Source organism: Loxodonta africana, chromosome 4 (assembly GCF_030014295.1).
Source record: "Loxodonta africana isolate mLoxAfr1 chromosome 4, mLoxAfr1.hap2, whole genome shotgun sequence".
In the NCBI taxonomy this organism is placed as follows: domain Eukaryota; kingdom Metazoa; phylum Chordata; class Mammalia; order Proboscidea; family Elephantidae; genus Loxodonta; species Loxodonta africana.
The window spans coordinates 120,123,446-120,146,365 of record NC_087345.1 but is presented as its reverse complement, the minus strand read 5'-3'; the positions used below and the strand labels follow the sequence as shown (position 1 = coordinate 120,146,365).

The 22,920-nt window shown below is 36.9% G+C and overlaps 1 protein-coding gene across 2 annotated transcripts in view; it reads left to right on the top strand.

Moving 5' to 3' along the window:
• PIK3C2G (phosphatidylinositol-4-phosphate 3-kinase catalytic subunit type 2 gamma) overlaps window positions 1-22,920 on the top strand; it is a 389,187-nt gene that overhangs the window by 158,117 nt on the left and 208,150 nt on the right. For both annotated transcript variants that reach the window (XM_064284537.1, XM_064284535.1), the window contains one exon: window positions 840-934. In XM_064284537.1, the coding sequence (XP_064140607.1) occupies window positions 840-934 (95 nt within the window). The remainder of the gene's footprint in view (window positions 1-839; window positions 935-22,920) is intronic.

Sequence of the window (22,920 nt, the reverse complement as noted above, 5' to 3'; positions counted from 1 at the left end):
CATTAGCCATTAGGGAGATACAAATAAAAACACAATGAGATACCACTTTACTCCCAGTGAAATGGCTAAAAAGAGTTAAAAAAAAAAAAAAAAAAAAACAGAAAATAATGAGTGTTGGGAGGATGCCAAGAAAATGAAAGCCTCACCCACTGCTGATGGGAATGCAATATGGTACAGCCGTTTTGCAAAATGATTTGGCAGTTCCTTAAAAAGTTAAAAACAGAACTACCATATGACCCTGTATTCCACTCTTAGGTATATTCTTAAGAAACCTGAAAGCAACAACACTAACAGACATGTGTACACCAATGTTCATTGCAACACTATTCATAATAGCCAAAATGTGGAAACAACTCAAATGCCCATGAACAGATGAATGAATAAACAAAATGTGGTATATACACACAGTGGAATGTTACTCTGCCATAAAGAGAAATGAAGCCCTGATCCATGTCACAATATGGATAAACCTTGAAAACATGCTGAGTAAAATCAGTCAATCCCAAGAAGAAAAATATTTTATTATCTCAATAATATGAAACACTTAGAATAGGCAAATGTATAGAGATCAGAGTTTAACAGTGGTTATTGGGGCATTAGGGAAGAGGAAAGAGGGGAATCTTTGTTTAGCTAGCATTGCATTTCTGGTTATGGGGATGGAAAATATGCAATGGATGTTGGTCATAGTTATACAACATTTTTAATGTAATTGCCTTTACTGAATTGTACACGAGAAAAACGAATTGGCAAATATTGTGTTACCTATATATTTACAGTTTAAATAATTATTAAAGAATGTATTACTTAAAAAAAGTAAAGTAATTCTGATCTTGCTTCAGGCTATCAAGTTCGAATGGAACCTTGAAAGTCCTTTGGTGCAACTCCTGCTACACCGCTCATTGCAAAGCATCCAGGTTGCTCATCGTCTTTACTGGTAAGATTAACTGAAATAGATTAGGATGCTTCTCAGTTGACAACTTCTCTCTGCAGGGTAGCATTAGAAGAAGTAGAGTATTCCTTTATCTTGTAGTCCAGTTGAAATTCAGCCAAGTTTGAAAAAGTTATTTCTGTTTATGAGTGTAATTTAACTTCCATGGTTTTCAAATTTTCCTTTTGGACAGTTGCTGCTGTTTAAATACAGTCAGAATTTAGATTTGGATGATACTTTTCCTACAACTTTAAATCACAAGAAAAATACAAAGTGCTGTTTGTGGTCATGCTACTTGTTGAAGATTTCAATATAGAATCTAATTATAAGAATGTGAATGTTTGGCAAGAGTGAATGCTTTAAAAGTAATTTCTGTGTGATTAGTTAAATTAGTTATAAACAGTGGAATCTAAAAGTTAGTTACAGAAATTAGAATTTTAAGACCAAAGTATACCCTTTTTATCAAACATTCTTAGAGCACTAAACTTTTCCGAAAGCATAAATTTGGAATATTATTAACAGGGAAATAAGATTTATTTAAGAGATATCAGGATTTCTCCCATCTTCACCTACTTGATTCTATTGAACATGGTGTTCTTTGTAGGTTTTTTTCTTCTAGCTCATCTTTTATCATTAACCTTGTAGATTCGATTTCACAGCGTGGAATTTTAATGATTGCAAGAGTCAATGGCCTAAGGATAAAATTTGATCCATCTTTCGTCCTTATGCATGTGTGTCACTGCGTATATATGACAGGCATTATTAAATGGCTTCATTTCCTGGCTAAGAACAGTAAGAGAAAACCACAAGTCAATAACGTTTTTGAGTATCATGTTTTCTGCTTCAAGAAATGTTACTCATATTGACATCACTCTTCCTATGAAGATGTGGGAAAATGACTCAGGCATTCCATAACAAAGTAGAGATACAAGGAACTTGCCAAGGACCAGTGTTTGATTTGGTGCTCATTTTCATTTTAAGTGGCTAACATAAAAAGCAGAACATTCTCTCTAGTATGTCACTGTAAAGAGGCATCAGATGTATTAACTAGGCCCTTCATTGAATGGACTGTCTTATCAATGCTCAGAATGAAGTTTTATTCTCTTTAGCTTTTCAATCAGCTACTACACGCTGAGGAAAGTTAGGTGCAAACACTTTTGTGGTATTCTTCTGTCATATGAGAAGTAGCACTCCCATTAAACTCAACGTTTACTTCTGTTAATACTTTACTTTTTATTTGTTGTGCACATTCATTAAAATGAAAGCACATTATAAGATAATATGACCAGACCTCAATCTTGTTTTAAATATTTGAATCAAAATACAAGAGTATGTAAAAAAATAATTTTCTTTGGCACATGATTTTAAGAAGCCATCTTAAAAAACAGAATAAAATAATCAGGACTTACTCTAATAAGTGAATGATTAATGTAATACTCGTGCCATCACAGTAAATTCTTCATCTGTAAAATGGTACGAAGTGTGGAGTCATTTGAAAGGCAACGATGAGTCCAAACAAAGTTGTAAATCGATGTCATACATACAGTTCAGAATTAAGACAATTATGGCCCCATTTCTAAAGGGATTGGGAGGAAAGTCTTTCTAAGTATAATTCTCACCCTTATGAAAAAGAAAAGGGCCAGGAACAGAGACCATTTATCCTCTCCCTGATTCAAGAAGAGAGTGAGTAGGATAGAAGGAATATAAAAGAGTATAAATTATAAATGGATTGCTTTGAGAAGGTGCTTGTTTTGTGAGAATACAGAAAAAGCAGAATAAAAACAAAAAGGGAGATTTTTAAAATACCTATGTCCCTTTAAAAGTTAAATAAAAATAAGAATCAGGCAAAATGTACTAGGCATTAAGTAACATTATTTATATTTATAATATGTCTTGGAATTAAGAAATAGCTATTGCGTAGCATTATGCTTAGGAAGTAGTTGTATAGAAAATGTTTGAGTTAAAACTCTAGAAACTCATCTCAGACCCCTCATGAGCCACTCAAAAAAATACTCAACATTCTTTTCTTTTAAAAAAAAAAAAAGCAATACCCTGAAATAAGAGAATAAAGCTGGTGAGTCATCAGTTAGTAGTTTAATGAATTTTTTCACTTGGATGAGCTACCATTTCCTCAAATCCAGCACTTTCAGTATGGAACCTTGGAGTCTTCTCTGGATTGTTCCTGTTCTTACTGGCGTGTCCATTTGTTCATCAAGCCCTATAACTCGTTACCTTCTAAGTGGCTTTCCCTCCATCCCCTGCTTCTCCCAGTCACTGCCACTGATTGGAAGGTTGTGTCACCAGATATTGGATGATGAATAAATATGCTTGTACAGAAATCTATCTTGACTTCTTACCATCACTGTGGGTAACCTTTAGAGAACGAAAATTGACTTGGAGTTACTGCTGGTGTTGTATATTGGAAGGGTAAATACAGGATGGATAGTTCTTATTGTTCAAGAAAAATAAGTTAACTTTGTATTTGGAATTTCAAAAACTTTACATCCCAATTTATACCCAAAAGGTAGCTATAATTCGGAATCATAACAGTTTGGGTTCATGCCCAAATGTTTGCATTTTGGATAGGAAACAATTTGACTGATAGTGAAGAAAGGACTTTACCTTGAAGGGCCCTGACTAAATTGGCTGGGATGCCACATTGTTTAGAAAACTGTTCCTGTCCCTCTCTCCAGCCACCAGCCAGGACTGAGTATTGCTTCCATGTGAGGTTCCACTGTGTACTGTACCTAACTTTGACAAACATCGTATCATACTACCTTAACACCTCTATTTCCTTGTCTGCTTCCCCTCATAATTCATATACTGGCTAATAATGATGCCAGTTGTGTCATTACTATTTAGAATGCTAATCCTGCCACGGTATTTGGAACTCAGTAGCTACTCAAAAGAAAAAAAAATTTTTTTTTTTTTTTTTTTTAATTCATGAAGACATAGAAATTTCTTTAAGGCCATCAATATTTTCACATACTAGACTCCCATGGCCCACGCAGAATATGAAATTACTCCTTTAACTCAAGCATTGTGAAAGGCACTGTTGCAGCCCCATCCAGATCCCATTTACCTGGCTGATGCACCCATTTCCCAGCTTTTGTATCAGCCATTAATTGACAACTGCCCCTTCTCTGAAGAACTCCCCTCTGCTAACATAGCCACCCAGCCTATAGGTGGAAAATCTCTAAGGTACAATTTACATTCATGTAGACCCTCTCCTTGGATCTGATTAAGACTAAACTTGACCCAAGACCATGTCCTTGTTAATTCCTTCCCTATAATGCTTCCCTTACAGGATTTTTTCCTAAAGAACATTCCCTCAGTAAATCACATGCACCTGAATTTCTGTCTTAGACTCTGTTCTAGGGCATCTGGCCTAAGATAAGCATTTCTACGTTTAAGGTAAATAATTTAAATATGTGTAAAAAAAATGGAGCGTCATTTGGAGCATCAGTATGCTGTAGGGCTGTGTCAGAGGTAGAATAGCAATACTGAAGTCTTTCATACTTCTGATACTAAGTCCCATTGAATAGGCTCCAAGAGAGAACCAATGTGAATCAAAATCACTATGGTAGGGAGCCATTTTACAACAAGGCCCCTTTATAAATTATATGATTTAAGGCATGTGCTGCAAAAAAATCCACAAATGTTTCTTTCCTTTGAGTGTGAGAACCTACGTTTAGTATGAAATGAAGCTCCCATTTACAAGCTCCTTAAGTACAGGCATTTTTTTTTTTCTGTTTTATTCACTGATGTATTCTCAGTACTTAGAACAGTGCTTGGGACAATACAAACATTCAATAAATTACTGTTGAATAGATAAATAGGATTAAGTTGCCTGTTTGCATGCAGACTTGTGACAGAAGGGGGCAGAAGAGAGCTGTTCGGGCTTTCAACCTGACTGGAGCCCAAACCACAGCTAATAGGGTGAGAGCAATTCCAGAAGATTGTCCCAGTCAGAAACCAGAAACTAGGCAATGGATATCAGGAGTGAAGTCAAAACTGGAGGGAGAATGTGAGCAGAAGCCAGGGACTAACCTGAGTCAAGAATTAGAGCCTGAAGAGCAAGTGCCCTCTGGACAGTTCAGAGAGCCATTGAGTGCATTAAGCTAGTGGTGTCTCTGGTACCACAGGCCTATTCAGGGTGAAATGAGGTATTAAAGAACCATATTCTGTGAGCCTTCATATGCTACCCATAAAATTGAGATGATGTAAAATCTGCCCATTCGTTTTCTGAACAATCTGCCCTAAATTTCTTTTTATCTAGAATTCTGTGGCAAGTTCTCAAATCAGAGAATACTTCAAATATAACAAAGTAATGTGGAAATTTTGCAACGTGTAATTTAAGCCACAGATGTCCCTCTTCCCCTTATTCAAAATATGTCTTCCCTGATGAAATGGTCCCATTAGTGAGCCACTCCTTTAGGTTAAGTATTGTTCCCTCCAAGCAGTCCTCTTCTAATATAAAAACTGTGTGTGTGTGTGTGTGTGTGTATTCAGAACACAGTGGTTATGATGAATTAGTTTATCATGTATTCATTTACATGATAAACATTGAGATGCTAGACAGTGTTGCACTATTAAGGATAAAACAAAGAATTGTCCTTGTCTTAGAGAAACCCATGGGCTAACATACTAGCATCCAGGTAGCAGAAAAGAGCCCACTGATTATCTGGCAAGGACAGATTAAAATGAGGAAACTGACAAAAAATTAAGTCCATTTTATAGCTTTGCTTATGACTTGTTCCATATGTAACTACAGAGCATAGAGGCAAGGCTGGACATCAAGAAAACAAAGCCTAAATGTGCGCTCCCATTCTGTCAGTTTTAAGTACTGATAAAGGCATACAAATGAATACACGAAGGAGGTAAATGCTTTCTCTCTGCTTTGATGTCTGAAACACCCCTGAGGTGAGAGTAAAGATCTGTACATGAGGGAGTTATCACAGTGTAATAGAGCACACATGATGGAGAATCAATAGGAGTTTTTAAAGCCTCAATCCTTCACCTTCCAGAACTATTATATTGCTACTAATTCACCTTTTTACCTTTACAATATAATAAATAATAAACTATTGCTTCGCTTTTTTGTAAGGGAAAGATATGTCTTGCTTTGCATTTTTGTAAGGGAGAGATATCAATTTAACATTGATCTACTAAAATCATCTTTCACTGTGTTGTTCTCAGAAAAATGTACAGCAGATAGAATCCCTGTAATAAGCAATTCACTTAAACTAACAATAACTGTTCTCTACCTCAACCAACCTGAGGAAAAAATGACGAATATCTGGAAGAAAGTTTTTATTGTACATAGTAATCTATAAAATCCATTAGCATAGTTTTCTAGTTCAGGAAAATACAAGGACACTAGTTTTTGTCTGTTTGATTTCTGCTCTATGTGAGCGAGGTTTTATGTAGTTTCTTTAAGAAAAATGTTTTCTAAAACCATACAATTTTTAAATTATTTCCTAATATCATTTAAGTTTTATTACTCCTATTAAATATATGTGAAAATAGAATCTTATACAATGTTCCATCACAAATCAATGCAAAAGCCAGAAACAGAACTTCACCTTCGATTTATCCCTTGTTTAAATGATTTTCCTCTGAATGTCTTCTCTTTAATAAAAGAAAAAGAAAAAAGAAAGAGGGAAGAGTTAAAAAAAAAAAAATCATTATTTTGTATACACACACTGATCTCAGGTGTTGGAAGGTGGACCTGAGCTGGCCTTTGGGAACTGAACTCCCTACTGCACTCTCCAGCGATTTTTCATTACAACAGCCACTTCCTTAGACACTGCTTCCTTAGACAGTAATCTGGTTTACCAATAATTATATTACTCCTCTATTGCCATAGTTTATGCTAGAGATTTGGACTCAGGGCTTAAAAAACAGTATTGTACTGCTTATTCATTGTTTCTCAATCAATTACAGTTCTGTTCTAGCCAGAATTATATACGCACACATACACACACATATACATAAAAAATATATATATGTTTTATATATATGTATACTGTTGTTGTTGTGTGCTGTCAAGTCAATTCTGACTCATATCAATCCTACAGGACAGAGTGGAACAGTGTCATAGGGTTTCCAAGAAGCAGTTGGTGGATTTGAACTGCTGATCTTTGGCCAGCAGCCTGAGTTCTTAACCACTTCACCACCAGGGCTCCTATATATATGTATATGTATGTGTGTATATATATATACACACACATATATAGGTGTGTGTATATATATATACATATATGTGTATATATACGTATGTTCATACATGTGTATATATATATACATACATATATGGTCAACAAAAAGGCATTCTGTTGAGATTATCCTTGTCTTCTAATAATATTAAAATTTGACTTCCAAAATCAATACACTAACGAACATTCATAGAGTCACAGGATACTGAAGTAAGATAGGACCTTAGGGATCATCTGCTATAATACTCCACCAGCCCCAGGAAAGTATTTTCAACAAGTGAAGCGATTCATCCATTGACAATCATCTAACTGGTAAAAGCATTGAGATTAGATCTATTTTACTTGATTTCTTACGCCCAGTTCAGGTATGTTTCAATTCAACATTTACTTCCCCAAAAATGCATCTTTAAAAGAATTCATTTTTTTTTTTCATATCGTTATTTAGGAACTCATGTAAATACTGAAGACCTGAGTTTTCCTTAACTGGAAAGCAAAGCTGAAAACGAAACAATGTTCAAAATTAAGATTTTTGTTTTCTTTATGTTGAGGTGTAACTCATACTGAAGGCTGTAGTCTTTGATCTTCATCAGTAAGTGTTTCAAGTCCTCTTCACTTCCAGCAAGCAGGGTTGTATCATCTGCCTGGCACAGGTTGTTAATGAGTCTTCCTCCAATCCTGATACTACATTCTTGTTCATATAGTCCGGCTTCTCAGATTATTTGCTCAGCATACAGTTTGAATAGGTGTGGTGAGATGATTCAACCCTGATGCACACATTTTTTTAATTTTAAACCACTCAGTATCCCCTTATTCTGTTCGAATATCTGCTGCTTATTCTTTGTACAAGCTTCTTATGAGCACAATTAAATGTTCTGGAGTTCCCATTCTTCAAAATGTTGTCCATAATTTGTTATGATCCACACACTCGAATGTCTTTGCATAGTCAATAAAACACAGGTAAACATCTTTCTGGTATCCTCTGCTTTGAGCCAAGATTCATCTGACATCCGCAATGACAATCCTTGTTGCACATCCTCTTCTGGATCTGACCTGAGTTTCTGACAGTTCCCTGTCGAAGTACTGCTGCAAGTGTTTTTGAATCATCTTCAGCAAAATGATATTGTTCAATAGTTTCCACATTCTATTGGGTTACATTTCTTTGGAATTGCACAAATATGGATCTCTTCCAGTAGGTTGGCCAGGTAGCCGTCTTCCAAATTTCATGACATAGATGAGTGAGCGCTTCCTGCATTGCATCTGTTTGTTGAAACATCTCAGCTGGTATTCTATCAGCTTCTGGAGCCTCATTTTTTGTCAATGCCTTCAGTGCAGCTTGGACTTCTACCTTCAGTACCATAGATTCTTGATCATATGCTACCTCCTGAAATGGTTGAAAGTTGACTAATTCTTTTTGGTGCAGTGACTCTGTGTATTCCTTCCATCTTCTTTTGATGCTTCCTGCACCATTCAATGTTTTGGCCAGAGAATCCTTCAGTATCGCAACTCAAAACTTGAATTTTTTCTTCAGTTCTTTCAGCTTGAGAAATGCTGAGTGCATTCTTCCATTTTGGTTTTCTAACTCCAAGTCTTTGAACATTTCATTATAATACTTTGTCTTCTCAAGCTGCCCTTTGAAATACCTGTTCAGCTCTTTTACATGATCATTTCTTCCTTTCACTTTAGCTACTTGATGTTGAAAAGCAAGTTTCGGAGTCTCTTCTTAATCCATTTTGGCCTTCTCTTTCTTTCCTGTCTTTTTAATGACCTTTTGCTTTCTTCATGTATGATGTCTTTGATTTCTTTCCACAAGTCCTCTGGTCTTCAGTCATTAGAGTTTAATGCATCAAATCTGTTCTTGAGATGGTCTCTAAATTCAGTATATCCTCATTGATTTTATCATAAAATCCAGTTCCTTCCATCTTTCTGCTGTGTCATCCTCAGTGTATTGACTTGTCCATATTCTAGTTCACAACTCGGTTACAAGGCTACCACCGCTGGCATTACATCAAAACATGACACCATGCAGCAAAAGAAAATAGTCTGTCCCTTCCCCAGAAAGAAAAAATTTCCCCAACTCCCATTGTTGTTGTTGTTGTTTGGTGCTATCAAATTGGTTCTGACTTATAGTGACCCTATGCACAACAGAACAAAACAATGCCCCATCCCGCACCATCCTCACAGTCGTTGTTATGTTTAAGCCCATTGTTGCAGCCACTGTGTCAGTCCATCTCATTGAGGGTCTTCCTCTTTTTTGCTGACCCTCTACTTTACCAAGCAGGATGTCCTTCTCCAGGGACTGATCCCTTCTGACAACATATCCAGATTATGTGAGACATAGTCTTGTCATTCTTGCTTCTAAGGAGCACTCTGGCTGTACTTCTTCCAAGGCAGATTTATTTGTTCTTTTGGCCATCCGTGGTGTGTTCAATATTCTTCTCCAACACCACAATTCAAAGGCATCAATTCTATTTCAGTCTTCTTTATTCATCATCCAGCTTTCACATGCATAGGAGGTGACTGAAAATATCCATGGCTTGGGTCAGGTACACCTTAGTCTTCAAGGTGACATCTTTGATTTCAACATTAATGTCCCATATCATTTGCCTAAATTGAGTCACATGTCATTCTGAACCAATCAGATGGCAATCAGGTGAATTGGATTACCTTGATTGGTTAAAAATATTCAGCATTTATTCTTAAACTGATAATCTTCGTTTAAGGTTTGATATCTGATAAGATCATATTCTTTTTGTAAATGTAAAGGGAAGAATAGATTTAGTTTCAGTGAAGCCATTCTTAACACGGAACATTGCACATAGTACATATGATATGTGCTCAATAAATACCTGCTGAATGAATAAAAAAGTAATTACATCACACACTGGTTACTGCCTACAGCATAACTTACCTTGACTACTGTACTTAAAACAGCAAACAATCAGAATAAGTTATACTAGATGGATAGATTTTCCCTTGGTTTTCCATTAATCATTTTGTTCTTTTTAAAAAATGGACTCCTTAGCTCTATGCTATTGGGGGAAATTGAGTTAAATGACTTAAAGAGTAATATGATGCTCCGGAATTAAAGTTTTGAAGAGGCATCATGTGTGACATTGCTTGAGTCCACAGTGTGGCATGCTTTTTGCTGACTTTACTCTGTTTCCTAGGACTCTGATTGAAAATGAAAGGTTGTTTTGTTCTGTTGTCAAAATCTTGTGATTTGGCAAGAAGTGTTTTATAGGGACACCTTCCCATGCAGATACTTATTATCTTTCAGAATATAATTTTCTGTATTGAGACTCTCTGAGAGCATTGGGGAATTACTGAACAGTTTTTGAATTTTTGTGGTTTTGCTGTAGAGCTTCAGAGTTCTTTGTGGTTTATTATCATTAATGAGTGAGCCTTTTATTTTCAGGCTCTATTTTGCTTTCAATCTTTGCTCATCAAAAGATCACTCTTTGAAAAGGTTGAATGGAGATTTTTCTTGCTTTTCTTCAAACTCAATTTTCTATTCCATTTGTGTACAATTACTGTAGTTACAAGAGAAAGGCAGTTAATTTCTGCTTCCTTGTCTAAAGAACTTTGTATGTGTTGCTTTTATTTCAACAAAACCCAAACTTGGATATTTCAATCAAACACTTGTCATGTTTAATAACTTAGAATTCTTGTACTTGTTTTGGCATGTATGATTCATTTTTGACCAATGAAAAATGAACAACTTGCACAAATAGTGGCTTGTCTTTAGAATTGACAGTCTGCCTGATACACTAACCACCATTGACAGAATGTCAAATAATCAGTGTATCTTGCTTGGGTTTAGTCATCTGAAATTGTTTAAGGGAAGAATCCTAATGAATGTGCCACCCACCTTTTTCAGTTGAGCACTGTGTACGTACGTTTTCTAAGATATCGTAAATGTCGTCAGTTTACGAAAATGGTACAATTTCTATTGTTTTCTTGCGAGTAAAATGTACCTATATTTTTAGAGAAGCTGCTGCTCAGTAAACCATTGACATAAATTGATTGATGACCCTGAAAGTCTCCTAAGACTTAATCTAGAGCTTCAGTAACTAGATGTTGTGAGGATAGCTACCCAACCAGTCATCAGTGAGGAGAGGCAGGAGAGTGTACAGAAAGTAGATTGAGGAAACATGGAGTATTATGTTAGTCATCCGCTCTTTTATTCATCTATTATTCTCAAGTTTTTTATTCAGAATAAATAAGTGATAGCTCTTTTTGTAGAGGATATAAAATGTATATAAATTATAATAAACATGGTTTAAGTGTTTTTTATATCTCTTTAGTTGTTTCAGGCAGTTACCACAGATGCTAGAATCTATTTTTCAACCCTACTGTCTTAACAAATTAAAAAACTTTGCCCTCAATGATTATCAAGTGCTTTGTAATTGGTTTATAAACCCAGACTCAATGTACTCATTCACAGTTATTTATTCCTAGAAATAGTTGTGTCAGGTGTACAGAGAGCCCCTTTCTATTATCAAGGAACTGCAGGAACTGAATTGATGGTGAGATGGGGACTTGAATAATCTTCTGGAATATTTCACTGTCTTCTCTCTACTGTGGAAACCCTGGTAGCATAGTGGCTAAGAGCTATGGCTGCTAACCAAAAGGTCAGTGGTTCGATTCTACCAGGTGCTCTGGGGCAATTCTACTCTGTCCTATAGGGTCGTTGTGAGTCAGAATTGACTCTACAGCAATGGGTTTGGTTTGGTTTTTTGAGTCTCTGCTACAAAGACTAGAATACTAAGGTTTATCAACTCTAGTGTGGCTCTGACTTGGAGAGTGTTATTCACAATTTTGAATTATCTAACACATTGCCTTCTGATAGACCTAGAATGCTTAATAATAGATACTAGGCAAGTCATTTCAAATATTATTTCATTAACTCATAGCTGTATTATCTCCATTTTTCAGATTAAGAAATTAATACTCAGAGGGACTAAGTATGCACATGAAGTAGTAGAGGCAAAATTTGATCTTGTGTCCTATTCAATATGACGTGATGACCCACTTAAATATTATGAAAGATAAAACAGTAACAGTAAAGGCAGAGTGATGCAACAGTAAGAGCACACAATTTTGAGGGGAAAAATACTTGAGGACAAATTATACCTCAGGTCCTACTAGATGTCTAATCTTGGAAAAATTCCATAACCTCTCTGAATGTCCATTTCATTATGTGTAAAAGAAAGATGTTTTTGCATGCCATTGAGTCAATTCAGACTCATAGCAAACCTATAGGACAGAGTAGAACTGCTTCATAAGGTTTCCTAGATTGATTTACAGGAGCAGATCACCAGGTCTTTTCTTGAGTGGAGCATTTGGTGTGTTTGAACTGCTGGCTTTTTGGTTAGCAGCTGAGTGCTTGACCATTGTGCCACCAGGGCTCCTTAAAAGAAAGATAATTAATTATGTCTGATAGAGTTATTGTTAATATTAATTCAGATAAAACATATACTAAAGAATATATTTTTGGAGTCACTCAAAAAGTCACAGTCAACACCAGTGGTGGCCGCAGTCAAGAAATCCAATGATGAATTTACATTGGGCAAATCTGCTGCTAAAGGCCTCTTTAAAGTTTTAAAAAGTAAAGATGTTACTTTGAGGACTAAGATGTGCCTGCTGAAGCCATGGAATTTTCAGTCGCCTCACATGCATGTAAAAGCTGGTAAATGAATAAGGAAGACCGAAGAAGAATTTACCCCTTTGAATTAGGGTGTTAGTGGAGAACATTGAATGCACTATGGACTGCCAGGAGAATGAACAAATCTGTCTTGAAGAAGTACAGTCAGAATGCTCCTTAGAAGCAAGGATGGTGAGACTTTGTCTCATGTACTTTAGACATGTTATCAGTAGGGTCCAGTCCTTGGAGAAGGATATCATGCTTGGTAATGTAGAGGGTCAGTGAAAAAAAGGAAGACCCTCAATTCGATGGATTGACACAGTAGCTGCAACAATGGGCTCAAACATAGCAACGATTGTAAGGTTGGTGCAGCACCTGGCAGTATTTTGTTCTGTTATACATAGGGTTGCTATGAGCTGGAAGCCTCTTGACAGCACCTAACAACAACAATAACAGAAAGCCTAAGAAGTATCCCCAGTGTTCAAATTTCCAAGGTTATACAAATTAACAATTACATGGAATTCAGATCTGGGATTCTTGACATGTGGCTCCTCACATCTACAGTTGTTCTCTTTTTTGTCTCATACTAATTGAGAATTTATAATTAAAGTTTAATAATAAACTTTGAAATGGGTAGAAGCTGTAGTAGAAAAATCATTATATAAAGGAACTGGTTTAGAGACCAGCTGAGAAAACTATTTTGAAACTAAGTTTCAGAAAAGTTTAGGAAAATGTGCATCATTTAGTTTGAGAGAAATTTTCAGACCCAAAGACATCTATCAACATTCACAGATTGCCTGTTGACACGTTTTTACATTTCAACAGCCAACATCTATCACATGCACATCGCTCATCTGCCTGCTAGCACAATCCTGAAGAAGGAAACATGAACAAAAATTTTGTCAATTTTTGGTTCTTTTAAAAGGTTTGATTGTGAATTGCAAATGCAAAACTGTACTCACTCAAGAAATTGGGAACTTAAAAGACAAAAAATTTAAAGAACCCCTTATAACAGCTAGTGTGTGCTGCTAAACCTACCTCACTAGGAAATCATTCCAGCCAAGACTACCTGGGAAAAAGGTAGGAATCTCACAGGATATCTGATGAAATGGAAGGAAAATATGACTTGCACTTAACTTGGATTTTCCATTATTTATCCAGATTAATTCCTCACTGATTAATTCATTTAGTGCAAAACAGTTATTAAAAAAAAATTTACTGATCATGTTACTACAGTGAGATAATTTGTTCTTGGGTATAATAATGCCATTTATCCAGGTTTTACTTTCAGGGTCATAGTTAGAAATCCTTTTCAATTTGACAAATTGTGATTGACTGTTTCTCTTTTTTCTTTCCTTCACCCAGGATCCCTAGCAATGAATGTCGTTAAGAAATCATTTGTTATTTCTGTATGTGCATAATAGTTAGATCTAATTGGTACTTCAACTTCTGGATGACACTACATCTAACATTTTTAGTGTTTTATTGATAAGCAACTGGTGACTCTAGCTATGGCACTTCAAACTTTTTGATCTTGGTCAAGTTTCTTAAACTTTCTGAGTCACCATTTCCTCATTAACAAAATGAGAAAAATAAAACCTACCAAAAGTAGAGACACAATTCCTGGTATATCTTGTCATCATTCTGGGCAGATGCATCACTAAAGAAATGATTCAGCTAATAATGCTAGTCTGAAGAATCGTCGATGCCCTTTTTCACCAATAAATTTTAGCTTTTTCCCACTTCAGCAACTCATTGCTATGGGCACATATTTAATCTTGCCATTATTAAGAGTGACTCTTCATCTGAAGTTTTAAACTCAGAAATCTAATGTAATTAATCTTTTCACATTTTGACTTATTACTCACACTAAACATGGACTTCAATGTCAACAGAATCTTCATTCCCCTGACCTCTCTCTGTTCTTCAAGTTCATCAGACCATTCATTGTTTGACTTAACTTTCCTAGCCACTCATGTATGTATCTGGACTAATTAACTATATTACCCTCTGTATCTAACAAGTTACTTATAAAATCTCTCATGAATCAATACCTCCTTTCTATCTCCACCAAATCCTTGGTTAAAACGTTATCATTTCCTTCCTGATATTACTTAGTCTTCCCAATTCAGTTTCTGTCCACACCACCTCATCTTCCATATTGCTTTAAAGCTGAAGGCTATTCTTCAATACCTATAGGATAAAGATCAAACTTTTTATATATAATGATTCACAGTATAAATTTTCTTCCATTATGAATATCAAGAAAACCTATACTTTTCTAAAACAACTGGGTGGTTTTTTTTTTTTAATAATTTTTATTGTGCTTTAAGTGAAAGTTTACAAATCAAGTCAGTCTCTCACGTAAAAACCCATATACACCTTGCTACACACTCCCAATTACTCTCCGCCTAATGAGACAGCCCGCTCTCTCCCTCCACTCTCTCTTTTCGTGTCCATTTCGCCAGCTTCTAACCCTCTCCACCCTCTCATCTCCCCTCCAGGCAGGAGATGCCAACATATTCTCAAGTGTCCACCTGATCCAAGAAGCTCACTCCTCACCAGCATCTCTCTCCAACCCATTGTCCAGTCCCTTCCATGTCTGAAGAATCGGCTTTGGGAATGGTTCCTGTCCTGGGGCAACAGAAGGTCTGGGGGCCATGACCACAGGGGTCGTTCTAACCTCAGTCAGACCATTGAGTCTGGTCTTATGAGAATTTAGGGTCTGCATCCCACTGCTCTCCTGCTCCCTCAGGGGTTCTCTGTTGTGTTCCCTGTCAGGGCAGTCATCCATTGTAGCAGGGCACCATCTAGTTCTTCTGATCTAAGGATGATTTAGTCTCTGGTTCATGTGGCCCTTTCTATCTCTTGGGCTCGTAATTGCCTTGTGTCCTTGGTGTTCTTCATTCTCCTTTGATCCAGGTGGGTTGAGACCAATTAATGCATCTTAGATGGCTCCTTGCTAGCGTTTAAGACCCCAGATGCCACTCTTCAAAGTGGAGTGCAGAATGTTTTCTTAATAGATTTTATTATGCCAATTGACTTAGATGTCCCCTGAAGCCATGGTCCCCAGACCCCTGCCCCTGCTGTGCTGGCCTTTGAAGCATTCAGTTTATTCAGGAAACTTCTTTGCTTTTGGTTTAGTCCAATTGTGCTGACCTCCCCTGTGTTGTGTGCTGTCTTTCCCTTCACCTAAAGTAGTTCTTATCTACTATCTAATTAGTGAATGCCCCTCTCCCACCCCCCCTCATAACCACAAAAGAATGTTTTCTTCTCAATTGAAATTATTCCTCAAGTTCTTATAATAGTGGTCTTATACAATTTTTGTCCTTTTGCAACTGACTAATTTCGCTGAGCATAATGCCTTCCAGGTTCCTCCATGTTATGAAATGTTTCCCAGATTCCTCACTGTTCTTTATCGATGCGTAGTATTCCATTGTGCGAATATACCATAATTTATTTATCCATTCATCCATGTATGGACACCTTGGTTGCTTCTATATTTTTGCTATTGTAAACAGTGCTGCGCTAAACATGGGTGTGCATATATCTGTTCGTGTAAAGGCTCTTATATCTCTAGGATATATTCCAAGGAGTGGGATTGCTGGATCATATGGTAGTTGTATTTCTAGCTTTTTAAGGAAGCACCAAATCGATTTCCAAAGTGGTTGTTCCATTTTACATTCCCACCAGCAGTGTAGAAATGTTCCAATCTCTCCATAGCCTCTCCAACATTTATTATTTTGTGTTTTTTGGGGTTAATGCCAGCCTTGTTGGAGTGAGATGAAATTTCATTGTAGTTATGATCTGCATTTCTCTAATGGCTAATGATCGTGAACATTTCCTCATATCTGTTAGCTACCTGAATGTCTTCTTTGGTGAAGTGTCTGTTCATGTCTTTTGCCCATTTTTTAATTGGGTTATTTGTCTTTTTGCAGTTGAGTTTTTGCAGTATCATGTAGATTTTAGAGATCAGGCGCTGGTCGAAAATGTCATAGCAAAAAACTTTTTCCTGGTCTGTAGGTAGTCTTTTTACTCTTTTAGTGAAGTCTTTGGATGAGCACAGGTGTTTGATTTTTAGGAGCTGCCAGTTATCTGGTTTTTCTTCTACATTCTTTATAATGTTTTGTATACTGTTTATGCCGTGTATTAGGGCTTCTAACGTTGTCTGTATTTTTTCTTCCATGATCTTTATCGTTTTAGATTTTATATTTAGGTCTTTGATCCATTTTGAGTTAGTTTTTATGCATGGAGTGAGGTATGGGTCTTGTTTCATATTTTTGCAGATGGATATCCAGTTATGCCAGCACCATTTGTTAAAAAGACTGCCTTTTCCCCATGTAACTGTTTTGGGGCCTTTGTCAAATATCAACTGCTCATATGTGGATGGATTTATGTCTGGATTCTCAATTCCGTTCCATTGGTCCATATATCTGTTGTTGTACTATACCAGGCTGTTTTGACCACTGTGGCAGTATAATAGGTTCTAAAATCAGGTAAAGTAAAAAAAAAAAAAAAGTAAGGCCTCCCATTTTGTTGTTTTTCAGTTATGCCTTATTAATCCGAGGCCTCTTTCCCTTACATATGAAATTGGTGATTTGTTTCTCCATCTCATTAAAGAATGTCGTTGGGATTTGGATCGGAATTGTATAGATCGCTTTTGGTAGACTAGACATTTTTATAATGTTAAGTCTTCCTATTCACAAGCAAGGTATGTTCTTCCACTTATGTAAGTCTCTTTTGGTTTCTTGCAGAAGTGCACTGTAGTTTTCTTTCTATAAGTCTTTTACATCTCTGGTAAGATTTATTCCTAAGTATTTTATCTTCTTGGGGGCTACTGTAAATGGCATTGATTTCGTGATTTCCTCTTCAATGTTCTTTTTGTTGGTGTAGAGGAATCCAATTGATTTTTGTATGTTTATATTGTATCCCGATACTCTGCTGAACTCTTTATTAGTTTCAGTAGTTTTCTGGAGGATTCCTTAGGGTTTTCTGTGTATAAGATCATGTCATCTGCAAATAGGGATACTTTGACTTCTTCCTTGCCAATCTGGATGCCCTTTATTTGTTTATCTAGCCTAATTGCTCTGGCTAGGACTTCCAGCACAATGTTGAATAAGAGTGGTGATAAAGGGCATCCTTGTCTGGTTCCAGATCTCAATGGGAATGTTTTCAGGCTCTCTCCATTTAGGGTGATATTGGCTGTTGGCTTTGTATAAATGCCCTTTATTGTGTTGAGAAATTTTCCTTCTATTCCTATTTTGCTGAGAATTTTTATCATGAATGAGTGTTGAACTTTGTCAAATGCCTTTTCTGCATCAGTTAATAAAATCATGTGATTCTTGTCCTTTGTTTTATTTATGTGGTGGATTACATTCATTGTTTTTCTAATGTTGAACCATCCCTGCATACCTGGTATGAATCCCACTTGGTCCTGGTGAATTATTTTTTTGATATGTTGTTGAATTCTATTGGCTGGGGTGGTTCTATTCTGTCCTATAGGGTCACTGTGGGTCAGAATTGACTCGACGGCACTGGGTCTGGGTTAGAATTTTGTTGAGGATTTTTGCATCTATATTCATGAGGGATATAGGTCTATAATTTTCTGTTCTTGTGGTGTCTTTACCTGGTTTTGGTATCAGGGATACACTGGCTTCATAGAATGAGTTTGGCAGTATTCCATCCTTTTGTATGTTCTGAAATACCTTTAGCAGAAGTGGTGTTAACTCTTCTCTAAAAGTTTGGTAGAACTCCGCAGTGAAGCCATCCGGACCAGGGCTTCTTTTTGTTGGGAGGTTTTTGATTACCTTTTCAATCTCTTCTTTTGTTATGGGTCTATTTAGTTGTTCTACCTCTCTTTATGTTAGTTTAGGTAGGTAGTGTGTTTCTAGGAATTCAGCCATTTCTTCTAGGTTTTCAAATTTGTTTGAGTATAGTTTTTCATAGTAATCCAATATGATTCTTTTAATTTCAGTTTGGTGTGTTGTAACATTGCCCCTCTCATTTCTTATTTGGCTTATTTGCTTCCTCTCCTGTTTTTTTTTTTTTTTTTTTTTGGCAGTTTGGCCATTGGTTTATCAATTTTGTTTATTTTTTCAAAAAAACAGGTTTTGGTCTTAATTCTTTCCATTGTTTTTCTGTTTTCTATTTCATTTAGTTCAGCTCTAATTTTTATTGTATGTTTTCTTCTGGTGCCTATGGGTTTCTTTTGTTGCTCCCTTTCTATTTGTTCAAGTCGTAGAGATAATTCTTTGATTTTGGCCCTTTCTTCTTTTTAGATGTGTGCATTTATTGATATAAATTGGCCTCTGAGCACCGTTTTTGCTGTGTCCCAAAGGTTCTGATAGGAAGTGTTTTCTTTCTCATTGGATTCTATGAATTTCTTTATTCTATCCTTAATGTCTTCTATAATCCAGTTTTTTTTTGAGCAGGGTATTGTTCAGTTTCCAAGTGTTTGATTTCTTTTCCCTGCTTTTCCTGTTATTGACTTCCACTTTTATGGCCTTATGGTCAGAGAAGATGCTTTGTAATATTTCAATGTTTTGGATTCTGCTAAGGCTTGCTTTATGGCCTAATATGTGGTCTATTCTAGAGAATGTTCCATGTGCACTGGAAAGGAAAGTATACTTGGTTGCTGTTGGGTGGAGTGTTCTGTATATGTCTACGAGGTCAAGTTGGTTGATTGTGGCATTTAGATCTTCTATGTCTTTATTGAGCTTCTTTCTGGTTGTCCTGTCCTTCACCAAAAGTGGTGTGTTGAAGTCTTCTACTATTATTGTGGTGCTGTCTATCTCACTTTTCAATGCTGAGTTTGTTTTATGTATCTTGCAGCCCTGTCATTGGGTGAATAAATATTTAATATGGTTATATCTTCTTGGTGTATTGTCCCTTTAGTCATTATATTGTGTCCTTCCTTATCATTTCTGATGGATTTGACTTTAAAGTCTATTTTCTCAGAAATTAATATTGCCACTCCTGCTCTTTTTTGATTGTTGTTTGCTTGGTATATTTTTTTCCATCTTTTGAGTTTTTGTTTGTATCTCCAAGCCTAAGGTGTGTCTCTTGTAGGCAGCATATAGATGGAAGTTGTTTATTTAATCCATTCTGCCACTCTCTGTCTGTTGGTGCATTTAGTCCATTTAGATTCAGGGTAATTATGGATGGGTATGAATTTAGCGCTATCATTTTGATGTCTTTTTCTGTGTGTTGTTGACAGTTTCTTTTTCCCACTTGATTTTATGTGCTGAGTAGATTTTCTTTATATATTGTCCTTTCCTCATATTTGTTGTTGTTGATTTTGTTTCTGCTGAGTCTGTATTTTTCCCTTGTATTTTATTTTGATGAGTAGGATAGTTTGTCTCCTTTGTGGTTACCTTATTATTTACCCCTATTTTTCTAAATTTAAAACTAACTTTTATTCCTTTGTATCGCCGTATCTTCCTCTCCATATGGAAGGTGTATGATTACATTTCTTAGTCCTTTTTATTATTTTGATGTTGTCTTCTTTTATATAATAACATCACCATTACCCTGTGTTGGGCTTTTTGTTTTCTTTAAATCTTGCTTTGTTTTTTTGTATTTCCCTGTCTGGGTTGACTTCTGGTTACTCTGCCCAGTGTTCTGGCCTTGGGTTGATACCTGACACTATTGATTTTCTAACTAAAGAACTCCTTTTAGTATTTCTTGTAGATTTGGTTTGGTTTTTACAAATTCCCTCAACTTGTGTTTATCTGGAAATGTCTTAATTTCACCTTCATATTGAAGAGGACAGTTTTGATAGATATATGATTCTTGGCAGGCAATTTTTTTCCTTCAGTTTTTCGAATATGTCATCCCATTGCCTTCTTGCCTGCATGGTTTCTGCCGAGTAGTCCGAGCTTATTCTTATTGGCTTTCCTTTGTAGGTGACTTTTCTTTTATCCCCCGCTGCTCTTATAATTGTCTCTTTATCTTTGGTTTTGGCAAGCTTGATTATAATATGTCTTGGTGACTTTCTTTTAAGATCTACTTTATGTGGAGTTCGATGAGCATCTTGGATAGATATCTTCTCATTTTTCACAATATCAGGAAAATTTTCTGCCAGCAAATCCTCAACAATTTTCTCTGTATTTTCTGTTATCCCTCCCTGTTCTGGTACTCCACTCACTTGTAGGTTATTTCTCTTGATAGAGTCCCACATGATTCTTAAGTTTTCTTCATTTTTTTTTAATTCTTTTATCTGATTTTTCTTCAAATATATTAGTGCCAAGTGATTTATCTTTGAGTTCAGAAATTCTAGCTTCTACTTGCTGAATTCTACTCCTCTTTCTATTGAGTTATCTAATTCTGTAATTTTATTGTTAATCTTCTGAATTTCTGATTGCTGTCTGTGTATAGATTTTTCCAGCTTAGTAAACTTTTCATTATGTTTCTGAATAATCTTTCTAATTTCTTTAGTTGCTTTGTCTCTGTATTCCTTGGCTTGTTCTGTGTATTGACTCATTTCCTTCCTGATGTCTTGAAGGGTTCCATATACTAAACTTTTGTATTCTGCATCTGGTAATTCCAGGAATGCACTTTCATCTAGAAGATCCCTGAATTCTTTGTTTTGAGAGCCTGTTGAGGAGATCATGGTCTGTTTCTTTATGTGACTTGATATTGACTGTTGTCTCCGAGCCATCTATAAGTTATTGTATCAGTTTATGCTTGATTACTTTGTCATAGCTGCTCACTTTGTTTTGTTTTGATATACCCCTATGGGTTGCTTGAGTGAGCTAGCTTGATTATTTTCGCCTTTGGAGCTCCGGTGTCCTGTCCCCAGCTGGCTCGAGCTGTTATCAGGCATATCAGTCTAGGAGTCCATTCAGTCTTCTTGTATGAAATCAGCTCAGGTTTCCAGGTAGCTGATCATCAAGTGTGTGGTACAGGCTCTGTCCTACAGTCTTAGAGGGGCAGGGGTGATTGGCGTATATACCGCTATGTGATTGCAGCAGGGGGTCATGCTCTGAGCAAGGCAGGGGGCTGAGAACCGACCCCCAAGTGTCTCTGAGGAAAAGGCATCTCTGTTCCCTAGAGCGTACTGGCGGGTGGGTTCTGCAGAGGGACCATGGGCACCCAAAGTTTTTGGTTGTAAGGACTGGGGGGAGGTACCAGTTACCTTTGGACCCCTGTCGCGGGTGGCTGGGTGAAGTGAGTGGAGTTACCAGTCCTTAGGTCCCTGTTGTAGGTAGGTGAGGACCTTGTTTAATAGGCAAGGCAATGTCAAACATCAAACACCCACCTCTCCACCACATAGCTGAAATGGTTGGAGTTTGCCAACAAGGGCCTATTCTCCTGAAATAGGCCTACACATGTCCATGCAGAAGGGAAAGGTGCTCAAGATCCATGGATGGTTTATACCTGGACAGGAGCCACTTCTATCCTGAGCTCCCCCGGTTAATGGAGCTAGCAAATTATCTTTTCCCCCCAGTTGCAAATTTTTCCTTTCCCCAAGGCCAGGAGGATGGCTCTAGGTGCTCACCAGGGTCTATCTCAGGCCCAGGGATTCAGCCACTGAAGCTGGCTTGGGGGTGGGGGGTGCAGTAAAATATACACAAGTGCTTAGCTTTTGCCGAGAGCGCACCATTCTCCTCAGGTTCCAGAGGTGTGAATAGGCTGTGCGGCTGTCTGTTTCTCCCTGAGGAAACTGCAGCTGAATGCTAGTAGCAGCCTGCCATCACCGCCGCTGCTCGGGGAATGGTGCCTGAGGGCTCCTGGCGATTTAGGTACGGTAACTCCTCTCCACTTCTGAACGGCCTCTTCCTCCCCCTGCCCCTCAGTTCATTGTCTAAGCTTGCCTTTGATGCTCAGGGCTCCCAGCTTGTCACAAATATATTCGTTTCACTTGTTTTTTCAAGTCTTTGTTGTAAAGAGGGCCCTACGGAAGCCTCTGTCTATTCCGCCATCTTGGCTCCGCCTCCTAGGTTGTTTTTAATATATGAAAATATTGGCTTTCTTAGCTCATAGGGTAATAGTCAATAGTTTAGCATCTAAGTTACAGTCCCTGGTTGTAAATTATGGTTTGACTATTTACTAGGTGTATGACTTTCAGCAAGATACTTAACTGTTTTGGTACTCATTTTTCCCTAGCCATTAATAAAAAGAGAATAATG